Genomic DNA, 14289 nt, shown 5'->3' with positions numbered 1-14289 from the left:
TTAGTGTTTCTTCCACCATACTCTATTGCCTCTGCCTCATGCCTTTGTTTTCTGGGATTTTCCTTGTTTTTGGGTGAGGGAGGCATCTCTCTGAAATGGGATTGGGGGAAGAATAAGAGAGCAAGCAATGTTCAGACTCATAATTTCATTGGTATCAATAGTCAATCAAAAATTTTAAAATACCTACTACTTGCTAAAAACTGTACCAAGTGATGGGAATACAAATACAAAGAAAAAGCTCCTACCCTCAAGGAGCTTACAGTCTAATGGGAAAAGGTAACACACATGTAAGGTAAAAAGGTGGGAGAAGAAGTTGGTATGATTCAATTCCTGGTGTGGAAATTCCTTCCACCCATGAAGATCAATACCTCACTTCTAAATTATAGTTTTGAGAGTTTCCTGACTCCTGTGAGGGGTTAAGTGACTCTTCCATGATTTCATAGCTATTTGTACATGTCAGAAACAGGACCTGACCCCAGGACTCCTCATTCCAAAGCTACCCCTCTATCTACTATATAACACTTTCTTTCTTACTGTACTTAAACACCATTGAAGGCCAGTGAAAGATATAGATATAGATATATGAATATATGTGTACATATACACATGTATGCACAAAAATGTGTATATATGTAAAATATACATACATGAAAAAGACATGATATTATTGAAAGTTATAGTGACTCTGTGACCCATTGTTCCCAACCCTGCTGGTCAATAAGTATTGGGGGGAAAGAGGGAAGCATCACTCACCCTGGCACATAGTCAAGATATATACTCTCCACCTGTCACGTAGGCAAGTCACATGCCGAAACTGTGTGTGGGAGTTATCATATACCCTCCCTGTGCAAAGGGTCACAGAATTGGGAAGGAACTGAGCAACAAGGGTCCAATCTCATTTGCCAATATGAACCTATCAGAACTGTCTTTATTTCATTATGGAAAATGAATTGTATTATTTGTTACATTAAAATAAACATTTTTTTAAAGAACTGGAAGTTGTATTATAAAAAGTTGGCCCCCACCCCACATCTATCAAATTGACTATTATTAAACAAAAGGAAAGTGGCAAAATTTGGAAGGGAAGTGGGATAATTGAGGCACTAATGCAGTTGGGGGAGTTGTGAACTGATTCAACCATACTGGAGAACAATTTGGACCTATGCCGTAAGGGCTACAAAATAGTATGGACTCTTTGACCCAGTAATACTATGACTCAGTTTTTATCCCAAAGGGATAAAAAAAAAAGATTTATATGTACAAAAAATATTTAAATGTTTATATTCATTTGTATGTACAAGATTTATATGTACGAAAAATATTTAAAGCAACTTTTTTTGTAGGAGCAAAGAACTGGAAAGTGAGGAGATCCCTATCAATTGGGGAACAGTTGAATAAGTTATACTATATGATTGTAATGGAAAATCTTGTGCTGTAAGAAATGATGAACAGGAAGAACTCAGAAAAACCTGGAAAAACTTACATGAATTGAAGCAGAGTGAAATAAACAGAACCAGGAGAACATAATGATAGAAATACTTTACAATGAACAACTGTGAATAACGTAGCTATTCTCAGCATACAATGATCCAAAACTAACCCCAAAGGACTCATGATAAAAAATGCCCTGTATCCAGAGAAAGAATTGATGGGGTCTGAATCCAGACCAAAGCAAACTTTTTTCACTTTCCTAATTTTTTTTATGTTTGTGTTTCCTCCCATAAAATGGTTGATATGGAAAAATGTTTTACATTCATGTTTATGTAAACATAAGTGTTTACATGCATGGTTGTACGTATAAAACCTATACAATTGTAAAATCTATATGAAGCTGCTGCAGGGAAAGGGAGGGAGGAAGAGAATTCAAGTCTCACTTCTTTTAAAATGTTGGAAACTGTTTTTACATGTAATTGGTGAAAAAATAAAATAAAATAAAAATAAATGAATAAGCTGGTTCACCTTGAAACCTTGCTGATCCCCAGTGACTAGCCTATCAATGCATTACTACTTTGACTTACTTTTAACAAACTCCTTTTAATTTTCTTTGTCTTGAGTTTTGCCTCATTAATTAATTAGGGTACAAGCCCAAAAGAAAATTTTTTTCTTTCAACAATATCACAGATAGGTCCTAGAAAAAACAAACAAACTTAGAACTAAGAGCAAGAATGGACTATGACATTCCAGCAAAGTAGTTTTGAGAAAGCAAGAGACCTGAGAATACAGTTAAGAATTTTATCTCCTATTTTACACATAAAGAAACTGAGTCTGGGTAAACTGAAGTGGATTTCAAGAGATCTCACAGATAGGTAAATAGTTGTATAATTTCCTAATCCACCCACCCCCCCATTCCCCCCAAAAGCCTTCTTCTTTGCTTTTTGCTTCTATCATTAGCCTCTTTCTCTTAAAATAGTAGTGGGAGTCATCCATTACTTTTTAAGAAAATGATGCAATTACAATGATCAAAATACTAATTTGTATCCTTGGGGGGTTACACTTGCATATTGAGTTCAGAGCCCATCATTTCATGTGTGTAAAATAAAACAATTAGGATGACCTTCTTTAGTTGCACTCAACCCCAGTATTTAAAGACTTTGGCCATATGAAATACCAATTAGAATCTGAAACCAGCTCATTTGATTACATCACTGTGTAGGAAAGCTTAGAATGAAGCAGCCTGGAGCAGCAGCTGTTCAGCCCCAGCTCTTACAGAAGCAGAAAATCACATGGCCAACATGAGGATTTAGGGAAATATTGCTGGCCAGGGCCCCTCTTTCCTCCAGGGCAAGCACCATTCCATACTTTTCTGTCATTGCCATAACTGAGCTTCCAGTGTTGGGAGTCATCATTTACACTGAGGTGCCGTAAGAATCTTCTCTTTTCATCTAGCCTCTTATTGGGGGAAAGAAAGGTACATGAGGACAGTCATTTTATTACCCAATGCCCCTGGGAAGGGAAGGTGAATGGGTCCTGCTTAAGTAGAGGTGGTGCATTGAACAGAAGTCTGGATTTGAAGGCCATTCTGGACCAAGACTTCTGCTTTACCTGGTTAGGTTGACTCTAAACATCTGATTTGGTGGGGTTTTTTTTCTCATCCTCAAACCTTTACTCTTGCCATCCCTCCAAATTCCTACTGCAGTGTATTCAAAAATGCCGAATCCTTTCCCTCTTTTCAAAGCATTGTCTCTCCCCAAACCCTTCTCTGAGTGAAACATGCCACACGATGGGCACCCAGTCAATTCAAGTCCTTTCCCCTGCATGTCTGTGGCATTGAATCCAGTGAAAACAAATGCCTACAGACGACTTCATGAACACCAAAATAGACCCATATCCAAATAATATCTCTGTACTCTCCCCTATTTCCCTGGTTGATGCTTGAAAATCTATCATCCATTAGGTAGCTTTTCCTTCTGTAAAAATTATTCCATCTGTGAAATGGGGGGAAAGAATTAAGTAATTTCCAAGATCTCTTCTGAGTCTGACATTGTTAGAATTTATAAAAGCTCCATCCATTTATATCCTAAGGCTTTTTCTTCTCATCTTACTCCCTGTGTGAGATTAGGGCAAACTTTGAATGTCTCTGGTCTCAGTTTTCTTACCCATAAAATAAAAGAATTGGACTAGGTCCCTAATGTTCATTCCACCTCTATATCTATGACCCTGTTGTCCTTTTATCATCAGAAGTCTTAGCACCAGTGTGATGTTACGTTGAAAAAAATCCAAAGGGGTAAAGGCAGATGGTTGGAAATGAAAATGGGTCCTTGGTTCAATCCCCAGCTTTTTCTTCTGTCTTGAGGAAATGAGCAGAGAAGAGGCAAAGGGGGAAGGAGGGGGAGAATTATGGATAGGGAGAAAGTTGACTTAGCTGAGAGATTTCCTCTGGGAAGCAACAGCTCTCTATCTCAAGGGCACTGGCATATGGCATCCAGAGGCAATACAACCTGTTTAATCTTTCACCACGTATTTACGGTGAGCTCTCCAACCCCCAGAGTATAGAGGAAAGGATTGTATCAGGAAAACAACATGGTCAAGAGAAAAGACTCCCAGCTTACTCTGCTGCCTATTTCATATCTGATTTCATCCATCAACAAGTATTCATTGAATTCCTCCATTATCACACAGCACTACACCTGGGTTTGAAGCATGATGGGGTAGGGGCATAAAAAAGAACAGATGTGTGGACTCTGCTGTTAAAGGGCTTAGTGTCTAATGGGAGGGGCAAGGTAACCAACACAAATACTTTCAGATGAATAAAATAAAGACAAGACTAACATAAAAGAGGGGAAGCAAGTCAGAGACTGGAAAAGTGAAGAGAGAAGAGGTGGAATTAGTAAGGAACAACTTTCTGAAGCTGGTGGGTCATGGCCTTCAAGACAAAAGTGATAACATAACAGCTGTGAGATGGCAGCCAGGAATGGGGAGGCTGACATGGGAATGATTAAAGCAAAGAATCAGCAGGAAGGAGAAGAGGAAAGAATATAAAGATCCACCCATAAAGGAAGCTAGTTTAATGAAGAGAGGTGTGGGTTGGTGTAGAAAGGGAGAAGAGAGACAAGGAGGCCTGGGAGCTTTCAGCTCAGCAAATATTTTTATTCTCTGTGCCACCTCCACTTCTAGCATCTGCTCTCAACATTTTTTTGAAAGCAGTGGTCACTGTCTTCAATTTATTTGTTTTGGCCACATTTTGTCATTTCTACCTTTAAACATCTCTCCATCTCTCCCACTTTGCTCAACTCGCCTGGCAATCACCTTAGATCAAGACTTCATTGTCTTTCAACAGGACTACTGTAACAGCCTCCTTAACTATTATTCTCCCTGGCTCAAGTGTCTCTTCTCTCCAACAGGGCCTTGGCACAGCTGCCAAAGTAATTCTCCTAAAATACAGGTCTGACCATGTCACTCCTCTCCTCAAACTCCTACAAGGGATCCCTATTGCCTTTAGGATCTAAGCATTCCACTTGGTTGTTCTAAAAATATAGATCACTATATACCAGCAGTTACCAGGAGACAGGAACATCATTATCATCATCATATTTAATAACAGCTAATATTTATACAATGTTTACTATGTGCCAGGCATGATGCTAAGCACTTTATTATTACTCTATCATTTGATCCGAATCCTTGAAAGGAAAGCTGATACCATTGCTCCCTCAACAAGACATTTACAGCCACAACAGCTTCTTGATTCTGTCCATCCAACCAGGAGAGAGAACAAATATCACACTTCTCAAGGTCTGACTAAAAAGATAAGACACAGGAGCTCTGATGGGTAAGCTGAGGCTGACAAGGAAAGCACCTCCAATTCTTATCCATTGCCAGAAAATTAGAAGTAAAACCACTTGTAATGGAAATGTCATTCTCTGAAGCTATGCTCCTTCTTTCCCTCCTCCCCCAAAGAAAAATATGCAAGTAGGCACACTCACTCGTGCCCTCCCTGCTGCCAACTCCATCTCCTCCAGAAGAGACAGGAAAGAACAGAGGAGGCTTTCTCCTAATGAGTTACCCCAAAAGATCTTCACCAAAAAGCATCCCCACAAGAACAGCTCAGCAGGTAACTCTCAAAGGGTCCATCATCACCACTAGGAAGGGCTGCCTGGAAGGGAGAAAAGAAGGGCTAGGGGTGGGAGGAGGCATACAGCTGTTCAGCTGTGTGGGATTAAAGGCCTTTAGCCTTAATAGTGAATACTCATAAAAACCCAAGGAGAACTGAATCCCCTGTCAATTACCTTCTGAGAAATGTAAACCTCACTTACAGAAAAGCTGCTGGGCCCCTTCTCATCCTCCCTTTCTGCCCCGACATCCTGACTCCAGGCTGGAATGTTCACTTTCGGGGATGAGTGGAGAAAGCTGTACCAAGAGCCCAAAATGAGCCTTAGAGGGAATTGAAGGGAGAGGGAGTGTGTGTGTGTGTGTGTGTGTGTGTGTGTGTGTGTGTGTGTGTGTGTGTGTGTGTTGTGTGTGAGAGAGACAGACAGACAGACAGACAGACAGACAGACAGACAGACACGGAGAGGGAGAGGGAGAGAGAGACACAGAGAGAGAGACAGAGAGGGAGAGGGAGAGAGAGAGAGATAGACAGAGAGGGAGAGGGAAAGAGAAACAGACAGACAGAGATAGACAGACAGACAGAGACAGACAGAGAGAGGGAGAGACAGACAGACAGAGACAGACAGACAGACAGAGGGAGAGAGAGCATAAGAGATAAGAGTGACAGATCTCTCACTGTGGGGGAGAAGGGAGGAATTTAGTTCCCAAAAGGGCTGCTCTGATAATTCCCTTAAACAAGCAGGGGTAGAACTGAAAAACAACTTAGTTAACCAAGGGTTAACCTTAAGACAATTTAGTCCAGTGAAGATATCATAGAGATATATGCATATTTTTCCCCAGCTGTTTCATCAGACAACTATGTGGCCCTGTTCTGGTCAATCTGGACCACAATGCCTTTGTTTATTTATTACAAAAATAATATAATCACTTTGAGCCAGCAATCCCCCCTACTGGGTATATATAACCCCAAGGAAGTCAAAGAGGGTCAATAGATTCCAAAATATTCCTAGAAGCATTTTTTTGTTTGGGATAAAACTAGAACTAGAGTAGGAACAATGTAATAGAAGAATACTATGTGGTTAGGAAAGAAATGCTGAATACAAGGGATTGAGAGAAATATGGGAAAGAGAAGTAAGAACTGAAACAGACAGAAAAAGTCTTTTTTTCATGTTAATCTCCCCTGTCTACATGGTATTGCCACTGTAGCCTCTCCCACCATCTTTATTCTTTTCTATGTAAAGTTTAGGATAATGCTATGGGAGGTTGATAAATATTTAATCCTGGTTCTCATTTTCTAGAAACTTATTTAGAAGCACCCAAAGAACAAGATGCACAATGACTATGACAATGTGAATGAAAAGAACACTAAAAGGAAACTATATCCTAAGTGATGATAATGAACAATTTTGTTCTTATATGAAACAAAGCCATTGGATGGGTTGTTTGTGCTCAACTGGCTTTTGTTGATAAAAGAAGGGTTCAATTTCCAGGAGAGGGGAAGGACTGCATGTCCTAAAATGACTGATATAAAAACAAAAAAAAAAAAGCATCAATAAAACCTTTTTTTTTTTTTTTAAATGAACGGACTATACTGGGTGATATAAGGTGCCTTGTCAACTTTAAAATCCCAACCTATAGTTTGAAGGAGGTTGAAAAAAGAAGGAAGGGATGGCATCAGAATATAATACATTTTGGGGTTTTATGGTTCTATGTCCAGCATATTTCTCAGGCCTAGCAAACGGTGTCTGTGTTTTATTTACCCAGGATCAGCAGCAGAACGAACCACCATCAATTGGTGGTCATTACATAGCCACCTTTATCATAGGTAACACTCTGTTAGGGGATGCACAAAACTGGTGAAGTATAAATGCTTAAAGACACCATTAAATATGGCCATATAAAAAAAGGGAGGAAATAATCAAACTAGCCAGGCTTTTTTCCCTTCCCCTTTCCCCAATGTGTTTGGACAAAACACCTCCTTTAAAAAATACCTCCTTTTTCTCTCCTGTAGCCTTGGCATTAGATCGCACGCATGCCTACTGACATATTTTCACTGTCTTTCTTGATCACCATAGTATCTTCCATGGCAATGTCATGGGTAGTTGAGAAATGTTTGAGAGTTCAGTTCCTCCTAGAAACATATATTCTAATCTCACATTACTAAGATTTACTAAAGCCTGCAGCTTTATACTTTGCTCGAGATGCCTTACATAAGCAGGCTTATGTCTTAGCAGGAGGGAAAGGAAGGAAGGAGATAAGAAGGAGCTTCTAACCAATCATCTACTGGCTCAGGCATGAAATATCAGTTATTTGAAGGGGACCTAACCTTGTCAGTGTCATGGACCCCTTTGGCAATCTGCTGAAACCTATTGGACCCTTTTCAAAAACTTGTTAATAAATACATCAACTATGTAGATTACAAAGGAAACCCATCATATTAAAAGAGTTTCCAAAATATGTTTCTGGAAAAAAGAAGTCCACAGACCCCAGGTTGTTAAGAACCTTTGGATTCATCAACAATTATCATATTAAAATAGCTACCAAAATGTGTTTCTGGAAAAATAAATCCACAGACTCAAGGTTAAGAACCTTTGGATTCATCAACAATTAAAAGCAAGAATTACAGGGGGCAGCTGGGTAGCTCAGTAGATTGAGAGCCAGGTCTAGAGATGATAGGTCCTGGGTTCAAATATGGTCTCAGATACTTCCTAGCTCTGTGACCCTGGGCAAGTCACTTGACCCCCATTGCCTAGCCCTTAGCACTCTTCTGCCTTGGAGCCAATACACAATATTGACTCCAAGACCAAAGGTAAGGGTTTTTTTTTAAAAAAAGCAACAATTACAGAATCATAAACATAGGATCATAAGGGACCTTAGAAGGTACAGATTATGTCTGAAAATCTTAATTCAAGTCTAGAACCTGGCACTTAAAATCTGTGTAACTCTGAGCAAAGTACAAAATCTCTCTTGGATTTAGTTTGCAATTCTGTAAAAAATAACCAGGTTGGACTAGACTACCTGGAATGTCCCTTGTCGTTCTGAATCTATGGCACTATGATGCTCTGAATGAAGATGGATCTCTCTCTCCAAGGATCCAGTGTCAAAAAGGATGGCTTCTCTTCTCTCTATGATGACTTCTCAAGAGAGGTGCTACCTTCCGACCCTATGATCCTAAGATGATGTGAATTCTGTTTGCTAACATGCCCTCTACCACCACAGATTACCTAAACAGAATATGGGTGTCTGTGATGTGAATGGATCCCTGCTCAGGCAAGTCCCCATTTAAGGCTTTTCTCTCTTATTGGATAAGAACACTTCCAACTGTGATCTACCATTAAAGAACCACTTAAAGAAATCTGATTTTCCCAAGTCAGAAGTTACTGGATCCTTGAAGCTAGTATCTTGGCACTAAATCTGAAAGCTCTGACAAACTCATTGCTGTTGGGACATAAAATGAAAATACAATTTCATATACCTCCCTCTTGGGATTAGAAAAGAAAAAGCTGAATTCCCTCAAAGTATTAATATTGTCTTTTCCCTCCCTTTGAGTCCCCCAGAGTCATGACAGCCAGAGGCCAATGGGTGAGACACTGTCTCAGATCTGTGTGCTCAGACCAAAGATAAAGGGAGACGTTGGCAACCTTGCCAACATCATGTTGCAGACTTTTATGCGCTCCCTTTGATCATCCGTGAGACTGTTTTTTAAAAAAATTCCTTTTGGAGTTCCTTGGAACACAAAGTACAGAGCTTGGAAGGCTGGAGAGACAGAACATTTCCATAAGCTCGGCTTCCACTGAGGAGGTGGGCAAGGGTGGGAGGGGTGGTTGGTTGGCAAGAGAGCACACACCAAGGAGGCTACCTATATATTCATACTCCAGCAACAGCAAAGCACTTTGACAGAGCTCTGAAGGATAGCTAAGGGCAAAGAAAGAAGAAAGGCTCTCCCACACCAGACTGATCTTCTCTCTCATATCCAACAGAATTATACCAGACCGTACCGGAAACAGTACTAAATCCCAAGTGAGATGACCTGGGTTAGACCTGGGCAGGATCCTGATCCTAGGACATACAAGCCTCAAGATCCTGGACAAGTCCCTTTAAATTTGCCCTTTAAACTTCAGTTTCCTCCACAGTGGGAAAAATAGTATCTGTGGCATTGATCAAATGACAAATCCTATGTGAAACATTTTGCAAAGCCTTAGATAGCTCTATAAATGTCATCTTTTTAAAATTAAATTTACCCTAGAAGTAAAATGATATAGAAGAGAGTAAACTTTAGATTCAGTTCAAGTCCCATCTCTGGAACATACTTGCTGAATGACCTTGGGTAAATCACTTAACTCCAGAGACCCCAAGGAAACTCTCTAAAACTAAGTCGCAGCAATAGTTCTCATAATGTATTAGTAGAGGACTTTTTCTCATTGGGAGTTCCTTGTACCTATGAGATCACAGGTCTAACCTTGAGATTCTCATCCCATTTATTTACCTTTGTTGCTCCAATCAGGTAGGTTTACGAAACCAGGCAGCCTTATAGGAAATGCATCAGCTTTCCAAGGGCTGACACCACTTCCAGGGCATGAACCATCAATTCCAAATAAGTGAGAAAAAAGAACTGTGGCATTTGTTTTACTGGGAGCTGGAGGAGTAGGTAAGCTAGGTAAAAAATGGGTTAGGGAAGACAAAGATGAAGAAAGGATCAGAGAAGAGATGATGCATTTATTAAATATTCACAGTGTCCTAAGCACTGTGTTATAAGGCTAGAAAAATCAAATATAAGCAAAACAGACAGACTTCTCCCAACAAAGGAACTTATAATGGGGGGAAAGTAGAAATTTATAAAAGAAAGCTAGAAAGGGAGGGAGGGTACTTGAAAGGGGGCAATGCTGCTGAGGAGGCAATGAAAAAGTCAGAAGAGTCAGGGTGAATGCAGAAGTGAGGACATGATAACAATCATAACTGGTATTTATATCACCCCTTAATGTCTGCAAAGAATTTTATAAAGGGGATTTTATTTGCCAGCAACCCAGTGATATCAATTCTAATCCAAAAATAAATGACCAAAGATATAGATGGCCATGTAGTTTGAGTCCCTTACTTTATTGTATATGAATTACCATTTATTTTTATTTTTAAATATAACTGGTTATGTAATATAATAATGATATATGTGATTTGTTATAAAAGTGTAATAAATTATAATAATTATGCTTATCCAAGAGAAGCAAATGCCCACATTAGCTATGTCCAAAAATCTATGCCTCGTTTTCTTTTTCCCCTCCTCTTTCCCAAGAAGGTAATACTATATAGGTTATACATATATTATCATATAATACAGATTCCCTGTTTGTCATGTTGTGAAACATGACATATATTGCTTACATGAAAGAAAAATTCATACAGGAAATAAATTGAAGTAGCCCATTATTTCTGAAATGAGAAACTTGAGACCCAAAGAGACTGAGTGTCTTACTCAAGGTCATACAGGTACTAAGTGGCAATGGCAAGATTCAAATGCAGATCGTTTGAGTCCAAGTCCATCCATCACTCTAGGGCAGGGGTCAGCAACATATGGCTCTCGAGCCATATCCTGCTTCACCTCCCGACCAGCCAGTAGGGGCAGAGCCCCAGGATGTGCCCCAGGGGGCCCTTTAGCCCCTGCCCCATATTCCAGCGCCTTCTACCTCCATCCTCCTCCTTCCTCAGGCGTTTATGGCTCTCACAGCCAAAAAGGTTGCCGACCGTTGCTCTAGGGGAAGGACAGATAAAAATTTGGGAGGTCACCTGCATAGGCACACAGGATAAATCTAGAATGAAACCCAGAGGAATGCAAGCACAGAGTGTGTCTGTCAGACACTTGTAGAAATGACAAAACTGGAACTCGGCAGAGCCTGCTAGACAGGCGGCTCTCAGCATCTCTGTCACACTCCAGTAGGCTGGCAGCTTTTCCCTAGAGCTCCTGGCAAATATTTGCCAATAGCTCAAATGAAAAGGTAACCTTTTAATGATATAAAAGGAAATGAACCATCCATCTAGACCCAGAAAGTAGAGCAATGGAGACCTAATGGATGTGGAGGGACATGAGGTGATGGCAGAGTCCAGAAAGAAGGAGAGACCTTGGGAAGGACTCCTGAAAAATGCCAAATGTGCCCCTTTAACCTGATAGGAAGAAGTGGCATCCCTTTTTTCTGTCTCCTCCACAAATATAAAAAAAATTGGTAAGTGGATGAGGCAAAAATGCAGGCATACTTTACAAAACACAGATGAAAGCCAAAGAAATTCAGTACTTTTGGGCTGGTGTTCAAAAAGAAATGAAGCCTGGGAGGAAAAAGAGAAGAAAGAGGAATACCAAAGGCTTGAGGTCCTAAGCACCTGACTCCAACCTTTACTACCAACTCCAAGTACTTTCCTCTAGATTTCATCTTCTTCCTTGAATGTCCTATTTCTACAAATTGAAGATGATGACAATGACAATAATTATAATGGCTAACTAGCAATCTTTTCTTATGCAAATGGTCCAATATCTGAAAGGGGCTCATAAGCTCATTACTTGTGCTATCTGCCTCTTATATTCTCCATTTTCCTCAGATGGATCGGGAGGATGCATTTTATTAGGGGTAGCCTGATCAATCTCATACTATATATCAGTGATTCCCAAAGTGGGTGCCACCGCCCCCTGGTGGGTACTGCAGCAATCTAGGAGGGTGATGATGGCCACAGGTGCATTTATCTTTCCTATTAATTGCTATTAAAATTTTTAAAAATTAATTTCCAGGGGGCTAAGTAATATTTTTTTCTGGAAAGGGGGCAATAGGCCAAGAAAGTTTGGGAACCACTGCTATATATAAGGAATTTGCTCATGATAACTCCATAAAGTAGATAAGATGGAAGGTAAGGGTTTTAAAAAATTAATTAATTAAAAAATTAAAAAGAAAAAGAACTATACAACGTAAGTGGAAGGGTTGATGATTCTTCTAGGGCCATAGCAGTGAGTTGGGAAGTAGATCTGTGGACTCTCTCTTTCCTTATCCATCACCTTCTGGATGACCCTAAACAACTCCTTTAAGTTCACAATACCCCAATTTATCCAGCCAAATAAATACACAATAGTACCTACCTTTGTTACAGAAGAAAAGTGAGACCGAATAAAGTGATGCCTAGGATGGGGTAGGAAGGGGAGAGAGAGAGTGGAGTGGAAGGTGGGAAAACATTTATTAAGTACCTACTATATGTCAGGCACTGTGATAAATACTTTACAGATATTATCTCATTGATTCTCACTACAATCTTGAGAGATAGGTGCTAGAATGGTCCCCATTTTACAGCTGAGGAAATTGAAGCAGATAGAAATTAAGTGACTTGCCCAAGGTCACACAGCTAAACTGTTTGAGGCTGGATTTGAATTCAGGTCTTCCTGCCTCCAGGCCCAGATCTCTAGCCTCTCACCTCCAAGCTACCTGGCTTTTAAATTCTTCACTGTAACCTAAATACATCATTTGTAATTCATGATAATAATAACCTCCCTTAATATGCTACTCTGATGCCTTCCCATGGACAGAGTAGAGGGAAGATGATCCACATATCTCCATTGATGAAGTCATGACTTTTGAAGTCCTTAAAGAATTAATGACAACAAATGGGTCCTGAAAACTTCCTGGTGGGTGAGGTTAAGGGTCAGTAGTAAATAAAAACATATGAATGTTAGAAATGTTTGGGAGCTGAACTCCTTCTTGCCCTCTCACCTCTTTAATTACCCCTTCACTATCCATCTCTCACAGAAAAGGCTGCAGGAATTCCAGGAATCCCTTATCTTTCTCCATTGGCCCAGGCCCAAATCTTTTCTGTGACTCTGCATATCAGAGGGTAAGCATGAAGAATTCAAGAGGAACAAGACATGTATATCTCCCCATTAACTCTCAGGCGGGTACCCTCCAAAGAGCCTGAATGGGGCATCTAGCTTCTATGGTGGTGTATACAAGCAAAAGAACTAGCCAACCTGCAAGAGCTGGACAAGGTGAGGATTTTCATTTGATCCAGTAAGAGCCTCCAGCATCAGGATATATAAGAAAAATTTCTTAACTAAGAAAGACACCTGAGAAAGAAATGTTTAGAAGTAAAATAATTGCTTGAAGAAATAGTTTCTAGGCAAGGAGCCCATTAAAGTACCTGAGTAGAAGCATAAATGTCTGAAAATCCATTTAGGACCAAAAGATTTTAAAAGGAATTCAGAGTAACTCTGTCATCAAATGTTACTGTGTGGGTGCCAACCATGTCTGATATACCTCAAAGATAAAAGACACAGCTAAGAGCAAAAACTGCATTTTTATCTCATTTGGGCAAATAGCCGTGGAATCGGTAACTGGTCCTGGATAAAGTGCCATGCCTGGGATCAGGAAGACTCATCTTCCAGAGTTTAAATCTGGCCTCAGACACTTACTAACTGGGTGGCCCTAGACAAGTCACTTAACCTTGTTTGGTTCAATTTTCTCATCGGTAAAATGAGTTGGAGAAGGAAATGGTAAACCCCTCTAGAATCTTTGCCAAGAAAACTCCAAATGGGGGCACAAAGAATTGGACACAACCAAAACAGCTGAACAACAACCCAGTGAACCATACATCTGTGGCCCACTTTGTTTTTGAGGAAAACAGAGTTCACAAACTTCAAAGTTCTTTAAAATGTTCATACTCTGATCCAGTGATACCACTACTAAGCACATCCACTCCACCCCCTAAAGGAGATGAAAG

The 14289-nt window shown here is 40.0% G+C and overlaps 1 protein-coding gene across 1 annotated transcript in view; it reads right to left on the bottom strand.

Annotated features, from left to right (window-relative positions):
- Positions 1-14289, bottom strand: part of LOC123245871 (carboxyl-terminal PDZ ligand of neuronal nitric oxide synthase protein-like) — a 441624-nt gene that overhangs the window by 263521 nt on the left and 163814 nt on the right. Inside the window, exon 3 of the mRNA XM_044674861.1 lies at positions 7107-7133. Coding sequence (XP_044530796.1) covers positions 7107-7133 — 27 coding nt within the window. The remainder of the gene's footprint in view (positions 1-7106; positions 7134-14289) is intronic.

The sequence above is a fragment of the Gracilinanus agilis genome, chromosome 4, assembly GCF_016433145.1.
Source record: "Gracilinanus agilis isolate LMUSP501 chromosome 4, AgileGrace, whole genome shotgun sequence".
Taxonomy (NCBI): Eukaryota; Metazoa; Chordata; class Mammalia; order Didelphimorphia; family Didelphidae; genus Gracilinanus; species Gracilinanus agilis.
The sequence above is the reverse complement of the archived record's forward strand: the minus strand, read 5'-3'. Positions and strand labels throughout refer to the sequence as shown.